Source organism: Camelus bactrianus, chromosome 21, assembly GCF_048773025.1.
Source record: "Camelus bactrianus isolate YW-2024 breed Bactrian camel chromosome 21, ASM4877302v1, whole genome shotgun sequence".
Taxonomy (NCBI): domain Eukaryota; kingdom Metazoa; phylum Chordata; class Mammalia; order Artiodactyla; family Camelidae; genus Camelus; species Camelus bactrianus.
In genome coordinates this window covers 21,108,075-21,126,898 of record NC_133559.1, presented here as the reverse complement: position 1 = coordinate 21,126,898, position 18,824 = coordinate 21,108,075, and the positions used below count along the sequence as shown (strand labels likewise).

General features: G+C 38.5%; 1 protein-coding gene across 3 annotated transcripts in view; it reads right to left on the bottom strand.

Annotated features, from left to right (window-relative positions):
- Nucleotides 1–268: 268 nt before the first annotated feature.
- The window catches only part of ZBTB37 (zinc finger and BTB domain containing 37), a 27,402-nt gene continuing 8,846 nt past the window's right edge, over nt 269–18,824 (bottom strand). For 2 of the 3 annotated variants that reach the window (XM_010954876.3, XM_010954875.3), the window contains exon 5: nt 269–17,170. In XM_010954876.3, coding sequence (XP_010953178.2) covers nt 16,682–17,170 — 489 coding nt within the window. In that variant the 3' untranslated portion in view covers nt 269–16,681. The remainder of the gene's footprint in view (nt 17,171–18,824) is intronic. The other variant, XR_012501391.1, reaches the window with a different exon arrangement.

Below are 18,824 nucleotides of genomic sequence, written 5' to 3'. Positions count from 1 at the left end.
TGTTCTTTTACACAGTGTTAAAATAAAGAGGAAAATGTATTTTTATACAAACAGAATTTCAAGTATACATTAATAGACTTTTCAGATTACTAACCAAGTTGCTAAGATTTCATTCACATTGTTCTTAAAGCTGTTCAATGAGAAAGCTTTTGCTAAACTGCTTTAAATATGTTTATATAAGCCCATATCTTCACTCTTTCTCTGAATCTCCCCCCACCCCACCAACCCCAGTCTCTGCCCACCCTCCTGCCCTCCCCCCTCCCCCGACACAACAGGGCTCCTGGGGTCCTAGGAGACATGCAACCCCACCAAGAACTATTGGCTTGTCATCAGGGGAAGGGCAGAATCTACAGGAGGAGAGACTGAGGACACCTGTTAAGTTAAGGGAGAGAACGAATCTGATACTTAGAAATGACACAAATCAGGACCGTGTCTTATAGCCTGTATGTATTCACTTGACTTTTACATTAAAAACAAGTCTCAGCCTCCCAGAAGTTTCTGATTAATTTGGTAGCTGAGAAAATAACAATATTGGGTATTTCCCCAGAGAAACTTCTAAAATCAGGGTAGGTATTCTGAAATTTTTCATTTGGTTGTTTCTTTTTCCCTTTGGCAGGGGGTGGGGGCAGCTTAAAAACGGCTGATTTGTGTGTTTACAGTAGGGAATTTGGTGAATTTCACAGGGCCTGCCAAGAGTTCTCCCCCTTCAGCTCTCCTCCTGAAGTAATCTGGCTTCAGGGCCAGGAACTGCCACTCTCCTTAGGAATTAAAGTGCATTTTTTCAGTAAAAGTGGGGTGAGGGGGGTGTGGTTTACACTTACGTGATAATGATTAAAAGAGGGTGGGGTGAGAGAAAATCCTATTCCTATATATAGATATTTATAATTACAGTCATAATAAAAACAGATATTCTCTAAGGAAATAAGATGCACAAAGCCAGCCCAAGCGCCCTCAGAGGTGCGAGAGTGCTGGGCGGGCTCACTGACGATACTTCTGAGGCATCTTCATTAATGGAGTAATCACTTCAGATGAAAGACACAAACCTCAAATGTTAGTTTTTTCAAAGGGAAAAACCAGACTGGTAAGTTCTTACAGTTAAAAACTCTCTCGTTCCCTTTCAGGGATAACAACATTTTAGAAATTGATTGTCTGTTTTAATATGAATCCTTGATTAGCAAATTGTGAAAAAAAAATGTTAGATAAGTTTGTTGCTTACAAATGTGATGGTAGCCTTTAAAAATTCCGGAAGAGGAGGCATAGCTGGTCCTTGCTGTCAATTATCAGCCGAGGGGAAGTAAAACTTCCTGTCATCTCTTTATTTGATAGCTACCACCAGAATCTTATTTTCTGACTGTTTTCCTTTAAATGCTTTACTATTTCTTGGGGGAACAAACCCAAGAATTTTCCAAAGAGAAGTAAATGCTACATTATTAGCTGTATGAAGTGATGAGACAGGGGAAATTGTCCTGGCCTCTGAGTCCAGTGTGATCTGCTTTTCACAGTGACCAGTGGGAAGGCACAGTGCCAGGGACAGGTAGATGGGAGACAACTGTCGCCCACCATGTAAGCACCATAGAGAACAGCTGGACAGATTCCTTTCAGACTGTGTCCATTTGCAGGAAACCACATTTCAGCTACATTGACTTTTCTAGCTTTGAACCCTCCATCTTGACTGTTCTTCTCAGAGGCAGAACACAAATGGGTCCCACCTGAAACTATGAGAAGCCAGGAAATCTAAGTGCTCTGTACGTGTACTTCTCCCTTTACTCACTCACACTGACATGCCAGAAATTGAGAGTTCTGATTCTAAGATTTCTTAAAGGAGAAGCCAATGGTTCCTGACTGACCTGGCAGATCTATTTAAGTTCTGTCTTTCGATCACAAAAAAAAAAAAAAAAAAGCAACAGGCTAAAACTGTGAACACAGACCATAGAGGATGAAAAGTTAACGGACTGAAACACTTCCTTTGCCTACAGTATGGGAATGTTCTTCTCTTGCGGTGAGCAGGGGGATGGGCAGTGTGGTGAACCTGCAGTCAGGCTAGCTGTCGTTTAGCTCTTTCAGAAAGGATTTCTTAGAGGTTTCAGAGGAATCAGCAAGCCAATTAGGGCAAAAAAACTTGGCTGAACGTCACAGTCCTGACAGAATTCCTCACAGGGAATTGTTTCATTCCTTGCATAAAATATAGCACAAGTTTATATATTTATTTTTTACCATTACTTCCCCATCCTCCTCCTCTACTCTCCCTCCCAAAATCTTAAAATCCAGTGCAGTACGATTTGCATAAAGTTCAACAATGTTTCACAGTACTCCACAATGTTTTTCACTATGAAAACCCTAATGGACTACTCTCTGGGTGCATTTAAGTCCCAAAGGCTATTGCTGGTCTACTCCACCTAACAGCAGAAAGCCTTCAGAAGCTGTCTAAGGCATAGGAGGCGTTTTCTCTGACATTGCAGCAGATACATGCTAAGAAAATAGCCAGGCCTTAATGTTATTTTAATGAAATTTAATAGCCTGATGCTAATTCAGTCCTCTGCACTAACTATCTTTCCTTCCACCCACTTTTTCTTCTTGAACACATCACCTATTTGAAATTTTAAATTATCAATCATTTGTAGGCAATGTATGATTGAAAATTTCTACAGTGCCCAGAATTCTCTCAGAAGAGAGACTGCTACGTCTGAACTTGCTCTTAAACACAAATTTCTTTCATAAACTAGAAATCACTTGGTAGCTAGTTTGAACAGTGGTTCTCACTTTTTTAGGGATAATCAAACAATTCTCCCCTCCCCATGACCATGTGCGAGGTTGCCATAGGCAAGTATCCTTATACCTGGGGTGGGAAGAATGAAAGACATGGAACCTCATTTGGGAATTACTGGGTCAGGTCTCTGACATCCTGGAACAAAGATGCTAAAATGACATATTTCACATTTTATATAAAATTCAGAACTATTTACGCCTTAGATAGTGCATTTCATTCACAAAGAAACAAGAAAAGTGAAATTCACTTTACACTGTAATCCCACTTAGAAGACAGGCTAAGAGACAAATAATCAAATGTATCACCATCGTGCCAGGAAGGACTGTTCTTTTTCTTCATTAACTTTAACAATGCTACCTATTTATTTTACAAAAGCAAATCCCCCTAGGCTTGGGCTTGGCTCTTCTAAGTTCAAGTGCTCTATTTCAGCTAGCAGAGTTGAAAAATCTCCACTCAAATCACATATGCAAGGGAAAGAGGATTCTAGGGAGCAGACTTTGAAAACTTGTTTTGCTTACTTATGCATATTTTGTGTTGCCATCCACCTAGAGGAAACTAGGTGGATGGCAACACCTCTCTGCAGAATTACTTTGAGGACAAACAGATGAGCCATTTTACCACTTGGCCCATTGTGGGTTTTAAAGTCAGAGCCATGCCTGAGTTACCAATAAAGGTATCTTACAACAACAACAAAAAAGAACCAGGTAGAGGTCATCCTGCCAGAGACCATTCAGGATTACCTAGACAACGATTCTCAAGTTTGGCTGCCCACCAGAATCACCTGGGAAGCTTTTAAAGCCTAGGATGCAGAGCCGGCCAAGTAAACATGAACGTCTGAAGGGAGCCCGAGACGTAAGTAACTTGTTAAATGCTCCAGGTGGTTCTAATGTGCAGCCAAGATGAAGGACTACTTGCCTAGGTCAACTGGCTCTGTAACAGAAAGCATTAAGGCCACTGTTCACCCAAGCCAGATGGAAGGAAGGTAAGAATCTATGCTTCCTCCCAGACTCATAGGTTTGACATGCCTCAAAGAAGTCACTAAGGCATTTCTCACTTCTTTGTTTTTCTATTTAATTACTTTGGCTGTAATAGGCTGCACTGCTGACAATAAATTATTGATTTAGGTAGAACTGCACCTTATGTATGTGTCTGTAGCAAAACAGCCGAACAGGCCTAGGCCAAGACACCGAGCACAAACAAAAGATAAGCCAGAGAAAGAATTTTCCTAAGCAGGAGCTAATTCCTGAGTCTAGGATATTAGTAGCATAGCTTAAAGGCTGACAATTATTCTATAGCTAGAAAAAGAATAGTTGTGGTGAATAGATTCACACAAATTTACTGCCTCGTCTCCCTACAGGATTCATACTGTCTTCAGGCAAAGGTTACTGTATCAGTTGTTACCAGTGAGTACTGCTTGTCTCATTTGGAATTTCACACTGCCTGTGTTGTCACTTACCCTAACCAGTCACCAGGAAAGTAAATACTTATTTGCTAGTACCTAAAACACAGATGCCAACCTCCAAAAATCTGAAAATGGATCGCTCTTTCACTTTTCACTCCTAACCAGAAAATCCCTGTTTGGACATTATAACCAGCTAGTGCATTAGAATAGAAAGGTGGAAAGCATTATTCCAAGACTTTTCTTAAAGGGCCAGTAGTCCTTCCTCAGCTGTAACAAATGCTCAAAAGTCAGGCTCAGTGTACTGGTGCCCCAAATAGCAAATCAGTTGAGTGCTACAACTGGATTTAAAGATTAGGTGGTCTGCCTAGTGGCATTTTACTACTGAAACTGAATTTCCTGACACTCACAACATTCAAATGAGGCTATCTTGACTATTATGATAGTTATTGGCATTAAAAACAGAAATATCTCTCTTCAGAGTGTCTAAAAGCAAAACAGGTCATCCAAAAATCTGTGTCATGCATACGTCAAGATACTGGCAGAAGGCTTATTATCAGGAAAATATGGTTTATATTCCAGTCCCCCAAAATGGACTGCAAATGGCAATCAAAAATTAAAAAACTCAGGACTTAAATAAGATTTCACATCATTAAAAGGAGTTGGGTGCATCTTCAAAAACAACAGAAGGACTCCCACTTCCAGGGGCTACTCTTCCCAAATACAAGCCAGTGGGTAAAAGCACTAAACCCAAGTGTTGTGATGCTGTTTGATTTGTGCAGAAAAGCTAAACATTCACATCTGAACATGATGACAAGGAGAACCAAAAGTACTGCAGCCTCTATACTTTGGGTCTGGCTTTCCTTTGCTTACTACAGAAAGCTTCACTCTTTCTTCAGCCAAGTGCTCAGAGGTAGAGGGGCTGAAGCGAGTACAAAAGAGAATGGGGTGGGCACTGGCTGAGGAGTCCAGCCTCCCTGCCCAGCGGGTTACAGGGCAATCTTGGAATATTCTCAGTTTTTAGCGGGAGGTAGAATTTTCTACACCGACTTACCTGCCTTCATCAGACACCTTTTTCTCACATACACACATAAAATCACATACACATAGCTGGCCACTCACAATGATAATTGCAACTCGTCGCAACAGCGCACCTATCCCAACAGCGACTTCCAATGTAAATTTTATATGAACCCCCCAGCTCTTCTCAGGTAGATGCAAGCCAAGTTTGTTCTTTTGAGATCCCTCCTTCCGCCAGGCTTTTAACCATACGTTTCACCTTAACACCTACATCTTTTGTCTCCGAAGAACAGCTGCACTGAGTGGGCGCAGTGTGTTATAACATCTTCGTGAACAGAAAGTGCAAGAAGTAATTTTCTTGGCCAAAATACAAACAAAGCAATGAAAAGCTCTCCTAGCCTACTATGCCAAGACTTTGATTTTTATAATCAATGATACACAGCTAACAAAATGCTTCTAAAGCTACCAAACTCATAGTGGATGAGTAAATATATTTATAAACATACATTTATGAAAAAAGATATTAAGAAAATAGCCAAACTTCCCACAAAAGTTATTTGCATGAACTATCTTTAGTATACCACTTTGTGTTCAATGCACATGCATATACAATTGAATTATATTAGTGTTACTTTTACTGGACCAGCTTTCCAAAAAGAAAACAGGCTCATTTTTTTAAAACTTCAAGTTACATGATTTAAAATCATTTCTGTAAAAATATCACAAATACCATATAAATTCTAAATATCTCTGCTATCTGACTGATAGCCATTCTGGAGGTGGATTTCAGCCACACTCTCAGTGACCCCTATTTTAGCATCTTGGCTTCCAGAGGAAACACATTTTAAGCTTTGTTCCTTGTGTTGTAATTCTGTTTTTGCAGTGGTTCTTAAAGAACCACTATAGTTAGGATTCTATTCCTTTAGAGGAAATTCAGTAGATCACCTTCTAATAAGTCAAAAACACCTGCTTTAAGATGTGCTAAAAGCAGAAGTCTAAACTGCTTAAGGAATTTCTACTCACTCAGATTGCTGTGATTGGCTTGAAATGGTTTAGACTTGTGATGCTGAAAAGAAAGAATAAATATGCTGTCAATGTGCAGGTTCCCTTCTGACTCTTCTCTTGCAATTCAAGACCACAGTACAGTTGCTCCCTGACCAACATTTGAACTGTGTGGGTCCACTTATACCCTGTTTTTTTGCAATAGTAAATGCTACAGTACTACGTGACCAGCAGCTGGTTGAATTCCCAGATGCAGAGAAACTGCAGACATGGAGGCCAACTGCAAGTGATGGGGGATTTTCCACCCGCAGAGGGTCAGTGCCCTAAACTCTCACATTGTTCAAGAGTCAACTGTACTTAGTTTTCGTACAACCACCACATGAGTTTAAACTTAAGAGTCACAGAGAATCCAGAGGAGGGCCCAAAGAGCTAGACGATACCAAATGAGAGACATCTCCATAGATTATCAAAAGATTTTTCAAGTGTCCAGTATTTTTGCTGTAAGCATCTTTGCTGCAAACATTTTCACAGCATAACTGGCTGTAAGACAATTTTGCCACAAAAATAAAATTACTGGATAACAGTTTTTGGTTTGGCAGTTTGGTTTTGACTGGTTGAAATGGGTTTCAACATTACTGATGGCTTTACTGAGCTGACAGAGGCTAATGATTTGCCCCGAGAGTTGGTTTCCTATTTTGCAACATACTATGTTGGAGGATAAAGGGGTCAAAAGCCTCAAAGGTGCACGGTTGAACCCACATTTCCTATAGAACTTTGGAATATCTATGAACAGACATGTGACAAGATACCAAGAACAAACTACAGTGCAGTGGCTTTCACAACTCATTACAAATATACACATCCTGGTATTCAGAAACTGATACCTCTCTTAACGAAGGGAAAAATTTAAGCAAAAAAAAAAAAAAAAAGCAATGCTGAATGAGCAGATGAATCAACAAGCAAAAAAAAAAAAAAAAAAAAACAAAGAAAGTATAAAATATTATGAACTAAAGAAAGACCTGAAAGACAAGTGCTTAGGTACAACCCACAAAATAAAACCAGTTACTTGCGCAGGATTGCCATGAATCTACACACATTTTAAATGTATTCAAATATTTTGTATTTTGCAATCAAGTGTTTAATTATTCATTTTTCATATTTCACTATATCCTTTTATTTTTTCAATTTGTTTTGCAGGGAGAGGTAATTAAGCTTATTTATCATTAGTATTACTATTTTTTTCTTTAGTGGAGGTAATGGGGATTGAACCCCATGACCTCATGTATGCTAAGCATGTGCTCTACCACTTGAGCTATACCCTCCTCCTGCATTATGTCCTTTTTAAATGCTCCTCTTTTATGTTTCATTATCTTTTATAGCAAAATTGCCTTATGGCCAATTAATTACATGGTGAAAATGTTTGCAAAAATGCTTGTGGCAATAGTACCTCAAACCAATTTTTCATTCCCTGGGAATATATTTTCAAAGGCTTTCTCTGTCACAATGAGCAGACTTTGAGGTACAGCAGAGTAGCAATATGGATAAAAAAGAAAATGTTAATGCCCATTTATTTTTCCCCATCAAAATTTGCTCTAATCTTTACATGATAAAATCTAATTAATCCTGATGCCTAAATGACTCAAACACCCCATCCCTGGTTATCCAACTACAAATGCAAAAGTCTTCTTTTTCCCTTCCCAGCATTTTCTAGATTCCAAAATTGAATCTTCAGCCCTGAGTACTCCTTTTATTTCCTGTATCTGCAATTCCTGAGGCCTGACCCAGGAACAGAGATCTCTTTACTAGATGATAATTGGGGATAACCAGCAAGAAGCCCTCACAACTAATTCTCTAGGAAGCCACTGCACATGGAATGGATAGTTAATACCAAACTTTTCTTCTCTTAGAAAGTGTATTGATTTGGGGATGATCAGTTTTAGAGCAGAATTTATTCTCTGCCTTTATTTCTTCTAAAGGCAATGGAAGTCTATTTACAAGCCAGCAGGAAGTTTAAATAAAGCATCCTATATTTGACAGATTTAACCAAAGATCATAAAACTTCAGTGATCTGTTATTTTAGATCAAAGAAGCTGGTAGCAACCGCTAATTTTAAAGGATTAACAACATATAAAATTGGGCGATTGATTTTCCCATATGAAGGATTAATAAAAATGGAATGAACCTATTCACCTTCTAGCACAAATCTGTGCCAGAAGTGGTGTGGTGGCAGTAAAGATGGACTAAGATATGTAGGCAAAACTTTCAATCATCTCGAGTATGATCCATCCAGCCACTCAATAGAAACTCCTATCAAAAGAGATTTAGCAGCCATGTAAATTTTCCATACCACAGGAGTTTTTGCCTATCTGTAAACTTAAAACACAGTTGACATCTCTAATGAATCAAGATCTATAACAGTAAGCTTTTTACTCCCTCTGGAGTATTCGTGGTTTAGCATGTACAGTTACTGTGGCTTCACAGAAAACAAAAAGGCAAATACTCACAATTTGGAACTTGGAACAAAATTAAAAGTAGAAACTTTACTATAAGATAAATGGAACTCAGGGGGTGGGAAGCTAATGAAATCGTTCCAGACATTTGTCTCATTCTCCTTCTAGCCCCTTTACTGACCTACGGGAGATATAATAAATGGTTTCTATGGCACAGACAACTGACCTAAATCAATGAATACACAAGAGTTAAGACAAATCAAAAAACCTAATGCTACCTACAATAGATTAAAGATGACCCCAAATCCTTGACACACCTTAAATAAGTGGTAAGGTATTCCCTTTCCCCTTGAATCTGAGCTGACCAGTGACTTCTTTGACCAATAGTATATGGTGGTGATTCTATGACAGAGCTGGGCCTGGCCTTTAAGACGACTGGCACCCTCTGCCCAGCCTCTTGGAGGCCTGAGCTGCCATTCCGTAAGTCTGACTACTCTGATGGAGAGATCAGATAGAGAGTCTCTGAGACTCCAGAGAGAGGCTAGTCTTCTACCCCTCCCTGCCAAGGTGTCAGGAATGTGGGTCAGATTGTCTTGGACACTCCAGACCAGCCCAACCACCTGCTGAATACTACCAGGTGACCTGAGGTGTCACCACAGGGAACAAGAAACTGCCTACACAAGCCCTTCCTGAATTTCCAATGCACATCATCATAAAACATGGAAAGTACTTGTTATTTTGTCACTGAAGTTTAGAGTAGTTTGTTACACGGCAATAGATAACTGGAATGCTCTCTCTCAATTTTTGCCTTGGTAGTAACTCACTCACTCATTCACAATTGGACCTGCCAAATGGGTGACTCCTCTGAATTAGTGGGCAATATCCCCAGAAAATATTCACCATTCAACATCTGCTCAGAGATCAACTGCGTTATCTTTTGAAGAAATCTTCCAATCACTTATTCTTGAATTAAAAGTTCACGAAACACAGTACTGTTACTGGCTATTGCATATGCTAGTTCACTCCAATTCTTTGTAAGTAAACAGTTAATATGATGTACTGGAGACAGTCTAGGCTTTGGAATCAGACTGGTAAATACTGGCTCTGCAATTTATTCATTTGGTAATCTTGGGCTCAACAGTTTCCCATCTAGAAAATGTAATATAATTACACCTATTAAATGCAACATAGTCTATTAAGAGTGTCAACTCTAGTGTAAGACTGCCTAGGTCAACCAACCTCTTTGTGTCTCAGGTTCTTTCTCTCTAAAGTGAGGATAATAAGAGTATCTACCCTAATGGGATTGTCATAAGGATTAGATGAATTAATTAATGTGAGGCACATAGAACTGTGCCTGGCACATGGTAAACACTCAAAAAAGAGTCAGCTATTTTTAGTTACTACTGGTACTACCTCATAGGATTATTTTTAGGATTTACTGCAATTATGTCACTAAAGCACTTAGTATAGTTAACTCTGTCCCCTTCTTTTTGACCTTTTATCTCTGTAGTAAAAAGTGCAGCTTTTAAAAAAACATACATCCAGCTCCAACCAAGTGGGTTTAGGACCCTCAAGTATAGAAAGCCGCATCTAAACTATGCCTAAAATCAGTTTTGTTACACAAATTCCAAGCACATTGCCTGGTACCAAGAATTACTCAATATTTACTTAATGGAACAGATTCTCCTGTATGCTACCTACCACTTAGGGTAAGTGAGTCCGTAAAACAGGAAACATTTTCCAAAGAGACAGATACTTTGACTTCTGGCATTATGGATTAATTCAGATTCTAAGATTCACAGCCTATTAAATTGTGCTGTTGGTCACATGAGATGCTGAACACATTATCGCTCAACTGGATGGTAAATTCTAGCTTCTTCTACAGGACTTACTGAATAGACATGAAAAAAGTAAGCATTGGAAAAGTTTTTTTCTTTTCCCCTTAACTGCTTTGCCTTTATAACTTAGCTTTGTTGTTTAAAGCTTTCACTATTTGAGCTACTGGGCCTTCTTAATTATGTTAAGATGGGAAGTATTTATTGTACAGATAATGGGGAAGATGTAAGATAAGTAATTTATATATGTGCCTTCTACATAATGTACATTTCAGGTGACATTTGCCTTCTAAGTCACTGCTGTTCCTCACAACTGAGGGAAAAGATAGTCTGTCTACACAACAGAAGCAACAGTGTGTACAGGTATCGTCCAGGTACTGATTTCACTGTTCCTATCAACAATTACATCCTCTGGAGTGTAATTAAGTAAGGTTTCAAAGTACACATAATATCCAATTTTGGCTTGTCCTGAGCAAGAAAGCTTACTTAATGCAAAGTAAAAAGAGTGGCCCTAGGAAAAGTACCACTTAAGAGTAAAAATAGTGAAAACAGAGAAAGACACCAGGAAGGAGGCAAAACAACATAAGACTGATAATTATCAAAGAGGTCGCAATGCTTGGCAAACTCCACTGTTTTCAACAGATCCATATGGAAATGGATGCAGAGGTTTCACTGGGCTATCTAAATCCAATTTCTTTCATAAGTCCTATGTCCTAGATTAATCAGAATCTCAAATTAACTGGAAAAGTATCACTCCAAAATCTCAAGAACCCACTATTACTGTAAGTGCTCTAAGACAAGGCAGATCTAACAGAGGCAAATAATCTGAAATCTTTTAGATGAGGATTATCTACTACTCAGAGGGTGTAACATACAAAACCTACTAATAGCCAACTCAGAAAAGTGCAACTTTAAGAATAAAATGCCTACTGAAGAGACGCCCTATACGAGGCTAGGTCGCTCATCCAAACTTTGCATGTGTCAGTAGAGCTCACAACAAAGTAAGAATCAAACCCACTGTATTGTATCAGCATGGCCTAGAACACTTTGTCCAGATAAAACTCAGAAGTCCATGCATTGTTTCCAATTATATTCTCCTCGTGGAAGGAATTCTGTTTACCATCATCCTAACATTTTCCGTTTTTTCCACAACTGGCATAAATAAGCTACTGAACAGGAAGAATGAACAAAGCAATTATATAATGACCCAATATATATTTAGAAGAATTACAGACAATAACAGAAATTGGAAGATAGGTCTAAGAAGAATTTTAAATCCTCAGCTGTTTCATTGTTTTAAAATGTTCATTTTAAAAAAAGCAAAGATTTTGGCTTTTTATATTCCACGTGGAACAGAGTAAGTTTACTTGAGGAAATTAAAATGAAGATGTATAGTGCAGGAAATGGGCAGAGGTTTCTAATCTAGAAAAACAGTACTTTGGATAAGAATCAAACCACTTATTCCTAACAAATTAATTTTTAATACTAGTGGGAATAATTATAACTCAGAGAAATGGCAATGCTTATAAAAACATTATTTTTTTTACAATATTTTATGTAAACATGGTATCCATTTAACCCTATATTAATACGCATGGGAATGATTTTTAAAAATTAGTTTGTTAAATCTGCAACTACCATCCTAAACTTTAATCTACCTGCACATTTAAGGCAAGGACAAATCATAAGGCCTATTCCAAACACTTTAAAGCAATGGGAATCAGGAAGGAATCAGGAAGGAACACAAAGACGGTTATGAGAAAAGGATCTAGAAAAAGATGGCAGCCTCTTTCAAGAAACAGATGCATACAGGGCAACAGGAATGTAAAACCTCAACCAAGCTATTATAAAGGCAAAATGGCAGGTGTGACAAGTTTGAGGGGGTAATTCTTTCAATTTAATTCTAGAGTTGCCAAACCTTTTTTGTCAAGTTCCAGAAGGCAAATATTTTCAGGTGTTGCAGGCCAGTGGTCTCTGTCACAAGTACTCAACTTCGCCATTACAGAAGCCGGTAGCCATAAACAAGCCCTAAACAAATAGATGTCCCTCTATTCCACTATTGCTTTCTTTATACAATAGGTGACCTCAGGATTTGGCCAGGGGGCTGTGGTTTGCTAAACCATAATCTAATTCCTAAATCCTTGAGATATACTTTGCTAAGGGGCATCCTCTCAGGGTTTAAAGGATTAACTTGGCTTGATTGCTTGTTGTCCTTTTTCTCAATCTCCAAAATACTGAATGAATAAGTGCAAAAAAAAAAAAACAAAACAGTAAATGAGTTAAGTACACAAATAAGGAGAACATTTGGGGAAGAGAAAAAAACCAGCTGAAAAAATAAAAACTTCCAGGATTCCAGATCCTTCTTGATTAAATGCCTTTCCACTATGACTAAGAAGACTTTTCTCTTTGTTCAATTAAATTTCCTTTCCATTACCCATTGCTTTCATTTCTTTAAATTAGATTTTCTAGTCAAACAAAATGCAGTTTTTACCAGTTAAAACAAAATTAGTGTTAAGTAACAGCTGTAACTTTTCAAAAGTTACTTCTTGACCAAAGACTATTCATTCAGTTACTAAGGATGAAGTTCACTACTTCACTCTTCCATAAGACCACTTCCAACCAAGGCCAGATTTCAACTATGAAGTCAGTAGGAAAATGGTTTATTTCTATTGTCATGCCATCTTTGGAAAACCCTACTTCAGTGATGTAGAGGGAACTGGAAACATTAAAAATAATAATAATAAAAAAATAAGAAGAAAACTTCCCTTAACTTCTATATCCCTTCTTTTCCAATCTTTATCTTTCAGGAATTAATTTATTTTTACATATTCAAGATTAGATCTGACCCTCTGGTATAATGGAATGGCTTGGGGACAGTATGCAATTCACAGAAAATAAAACTCAACTCAGTTCAGAGGTAAATATGGTTCTGAGTAAAGAGAGAACAAGTCATTAGAAAGAGCCTTCTGCCTAAGTACAGTATTACTGCTCACCCCAATGCCATATTTTATACTGGTAGAGTTCTGAGAGAATAAAAGGTACCTCTTAGAATGAAAGTAGACCAATATATTGTCATCTCTCTTCTTCTGGTGAGAATATTGGGTAGCTCCTTTGCTATTAAGTGCCACTCAATAAATGAAAAGAGTCCCAGTGTTTGCTGTTTCACGGCGGCATTAAAGTACTTAACAATGATTTAGCTCTCATTGCTAATGCAGTTCCCTTCACAAGGTGACATGTGCAAGTTAAGATTTGGTAATGAGTTTTCAGCATTAGCTAAAGTCCATTTAGTACATCCTTAAGAGAGGTATCCTCTGTGCACACACCAATATAGCTATTCATTTATGTAGACAGAACACTACTAACTGCTATGACCCTACAGTGATGTCAGCTAAGAACGAGGACAACATCACAGTGAACCTGGATAAGAACCTTAGATAGCTGTGTACAATAATAATAATCTCTCTTCTAACTAAAACGGGGAAATTGCTTTCAGAAACTTAAATGTGTTTAAAAGCTAGGCTGGCTTGAATGTTCATGAATTTCATGGCTCTGCGCTAGGCCCATTAAGAGGAGAGAACCAGCAAACATGACTGTGCTGATGTGGCCTAGACCATCTATCAAGAAGCACTCTATTCACAGTATCAGTACAGCAAAAGCCTATTAGCAGTGACTACAAAGGGAGGGGGAACCCACCAAACACTCACAGCATTTCCACAGCTACCAGACAGTCCCCACTTCACTTCACATGTTTGCTGCCAACCCTGGATGGAGTACTGACAAATGCTGCAAACTTTCTTTACAGAAATGACTGCACTTTCTCACAATTTGGTGAAAGTTTAAAAAGCTCTATTTTCTCACATAAAAATCTAAGAAACTAACAAAGCAATAAGCAACTTTCCAGCATACTACTTCTCAAAAGTAGGATGAACTTAATTTTTTTTTTTTTTGGTAAGTTTAAAAGCTCCATCTAAAGCAGCATATTCTGTACCTCTCACCTCCCTGCCTGTTTAGGCATGGCAAAATCTGTCCACTGAAAGCCTTGATTACCAGCTGAAATGTTTCCCTAAAGATTTCACTCTAATTTCTATGCCACTTTTTCTATGCCCCAGAGCATAGGTGGTCCCTAAGATGGCCCTAGGTGACAGTTTTTACCTTATAATGCTACTGCCCAACTAAAGAGGGGAGTGCCATAGTCTATGTCTTTTAAAAATAAAACACGGCTTCAGCATGTTTAAGGGTAGGCTCTAATCAAATGGTAGCATCACTACACTCCTATTAAAAGATGCATTCCTATGTTTTCCCAGAAGAGAAAATAACCATTCCCTAGTGATACATATGGTGCAGCTGTATGAATATGCACGAGTCTCGGATTGCTTAAGAATAACCCTTTGCATTCTGACCTCCTATCATCAAAGCAATGCCATTCTTTCCTACCCACTTTTCCACACGCCACAAAGCATTCTCAGGAAGGGAGCACGCAACTAGCATTCTCACAGATGGCTCACCAGTGCAGGCACGGCCAGCCCCTCTCCTAAAAACTCTTTTACAATCATCTATGCCTCTGCACCAAAACAATTTCTTAAACTACTACATATTTAAGTACTCTTTTAAAAAATTAATGATCAATTAAGAGAAGCTAGCGATTTTTCTTGTTTCTATTTGCACTGTAACTTGTAAGCATTCACTTGTCTGCATCTTTTAATAATCCTCCTTCATTCTCTGCATGCAAGACAGGGCATCTAAAGCTCTACATGTTTGGTAAATTCTTTCTGACTCTCAGTGCTGGATTAGGAATCTGAAAAATACCCAGAATTACCAAAAAGGTCCCTTGAAGTTTTAAAAATCTTAGGAATGATTAAGTAACCAAACCTGACCAAAACTGATCAATTTATTGCAACCTGATTGTGCAGTATGTTTTCTGGTAAATGCCCTGTAGTGTATCATTAAAAAGCAAAGCTCTTGGAGTCATCAGCAATTTGCTGATGGTTGGTTTATGAATTACTAGGTTTGCAGACGCAAGACATTGATTTAGTGAAGTTCTTCTATTGGACTGAAAATATAAACTATCACGTATGTAGAAGGAAATGGAATTGTGGTTGCAGTCAGAACCATAGTGTTGAATTTCTTCAACCACAACACTGCAGAAAAAATGTGTTTAAAACATCATATAAAAGTTATCAAATATGGAGACCTGTGGATTTAAAAATACAATCCAGGCTCATTTCACTGTAAAGTGACATTTTCGATGTATAATATTGCTGTTATGTGAAACTAGGAGCCAAAGAGACTAGATGAAACTTTGGTAGTCAGCCTTACACGTTAATTCATCTGGACTAGAGCCATTTCCTAACATCCAAAGATACACAAGCACCGTGGCTTACCGACACCAATCAGGAAGTTGCAGTACAGCTAGCTCCGTGCTGCTTGACAATCGCAAAACAAAAACACTTCCTTCCCTGTTCCCCTTTTCCTCCACACAACACTCGGGCCCCCAGATGCAGGAGTACCTCTTGCAAACACTTTGCTGCTCATCTCACTTCCAGCTGCCTAAAGTGCTTCTGGAGATGCTGCTCCCTAGTGTACTGCTCCAGGATGGCTGCTTACACGAAATGATCAGGCAAAGTACCAGACGCCTAGTCAGGGCAGAGATTAAGTCTGACCTTTCAAAACAAAAGAACCATCTTTTTTTTCTTTTTCCCCTGAAATATGAAACTTCATGTTGTGGACAGGGAAGGAAGAGGAGAAACTCCCCCTCATCATCACCATCACGATTGCTTCCTTTTCTCTTTTGGCTGGCTGGTTCAGATGACCAAGGCTCCTTGCTTCGTTTTTCAGATCCGGGCAGACAGCCACCAGGATGATATGGACCAAAGTACAGTGTTCAGAAATGACTGGTAGATAAATGACCATTTATCAGTGTTTTGTTAAAAAATTTTTTTTCTTACAAAGTTAACAAACCAAGGCTGTTGATCCCTGAATTAGAAAGTTGATTTGCTTGATTATATTCCAAAGTGTGAGGTGGGAAGGAGGAGGGGACGCCTCTAGTGCTTTTGCGTATGTTACTGATCCTCTAGTTTGGCAACATCTTGGGAGCATCTTCTGATCTGGTGACGTGGCATTTTTTAAATCTAAGTACCAGCCCGTGGCCCTGACGCTGGCTACTTACGGCCCAGAGCGGAAGAGGGTCTGCCCCCTCCCCCTCGATGTTTCAGTCCGGCCCAGTAGTGGACACAGAGCCCTGGGCGGTTTCCCCAGAAGCAACTGTTTCTTCTTGTGACGGTGACTCTTCCTCAGCTTGTCCTCGAGATGTGACAGTTGTTTCAGGGGAGATGCTATGAGGCCCCTCCAGGGGTATACAGCCAGGGTGATTTTTGCGAAAGTGCTGATTCAAGATGGCCTGGAAGGGGAAACTCTTGCCACAGACATGACAGTGAAAGGGCTTGTTGCCTGTGTGCTTGCGGATGTGATACTCCAGTTGATCTTTCCGGGTATACTTCTTGCCACACATGCGGCAGACGAACGGTGTGATCCCCATGTGCAGGCGCATGTGGCGGTCCAGGCTCCCCTTCTGGTTGAAGGATTTGGCGCAGTAGATGCAGGTGAGACGGGGGTTGTACCGGAACCACCGCTCAGATACTTCCTGCTCTCGGAGATACTCCACATAGCCACTTACTCCCATCATTGCTGACTCTTCCACCTGCGCCAGGTGAGGAACGTAAGCAAGAAAGAACATACATTATTATGTATATATATATTAAAAGACATCAAATCTGTTTTTACCTCTGTTACTAAATCACAAGCCTACTTTTAGTAAAGATACAAACAGGAAATTATTACCAAAAGTAAAGATGTTAAGGTAGAAATTAAAACAAAAAACCAAGGACACTCTATTCCATTACCATAAAAAGAGCAGGACAGCTGAGTTACTTTCTGGCTGATAAACTGCAAGCTTATTAACCCCCTGTTAAATGTTCCATTTTATAGTGATAGGAGAATCTCAGCCCACTCTGGTGAGTGGGCTGAGATTTGGACTCTATCCATTTGGACTCTAATTTGCAATTACAGTCTAGACCATCAGGTAGGTCCTTGGGCAGTGTTGGTTCAATAGAACTGTCTGTGGTGACAGAAACGTTTGATAATCTGCACTATCTAATACAGTTGCCACCAGGCACATGCAGCTCTTAAGCATCTATAACATGCTAGTGTGACTGAGGGACTGAATTAATTTTAATTGCTTTCAATTAATTAAAATTTAAATTTAAATAGCCACATGTGACATGGCCAAAGGTTACTATATCTGACAGTACAGAATACATTATGACAAGCACGTTATAAATTATATTTATGGCATTATCATTAATACCAAAATTTAATCCAGCAGTAAAATAAAAATGTATATAACTTACAGGCAACAGTACTCCTTTTACTCCAAAATATTTTATTTGTTTATTTGTTTTTGTTTTTTGGGGTGGAGGTAATTAGGTTTATTTATTTATTTATTTATCTATATTTATCTATTTATCTATTAATTTATTTAATGGAGGTACTGGGGATTGAACCCAGGACCTTGTGCATGCTAGGCATGCACTCTACCACTGAGCTATACCCTCCCCCCAAAATATTTTAGTACCATACTGACATATTTTCTTCACTCTAAAGACTAATCAAAGCTTAATCAACCTCAGAAAAAATTGGTAAGAGAGCTGGGAAGGGAAACTAGACTGAGATGTGAATTTGCTAACTTGGTTATTCCTTCTTGTAATCTTTTCACAATTCGATATTCACTAAGTATTTACTGACTGACTGTTGTCCACTAAATACAATGACAGGTACCGCAGAAAAAGAAGTGTAAGACTTGGTTTCTGATTTTTGCCCCTGAACAAAAAGATAAAACTTCTGAACAAAAAGGAGACAAAACAAAAGAGAAAGAGGGGAAATACATACTCCTAACAATGTTGCTAACTCACTTTTCAAACTGCTTATACTAAAGGTAAGTGTCCAGGAAATACAGTGCACAGACATATTATCATCTAATTTTATATATCTATTTGTAGTGGTTTTGAATTGATTTGAACAGATTATTAAAAGTAAATAGAATATACTGTGATTTATATATTATCTCTCCAAGCTCTCTTAGTTTATAAAGTATCTCCCCATAAGGTAAATTTGTTACATTGTGAAATAAAATTACTTAACACATTAAAAAAGCTATTACTATACAAGCAGCATTAAAACTCTGCCATTGTTAATTAGATAACTCTAAGTTATTGCAAAATAATGTTTTCCTTTTCTGATTTCTTTTTTTTTATGAAGGTCGAATGACACATAATTTAAAACTTTTTATTAGACAG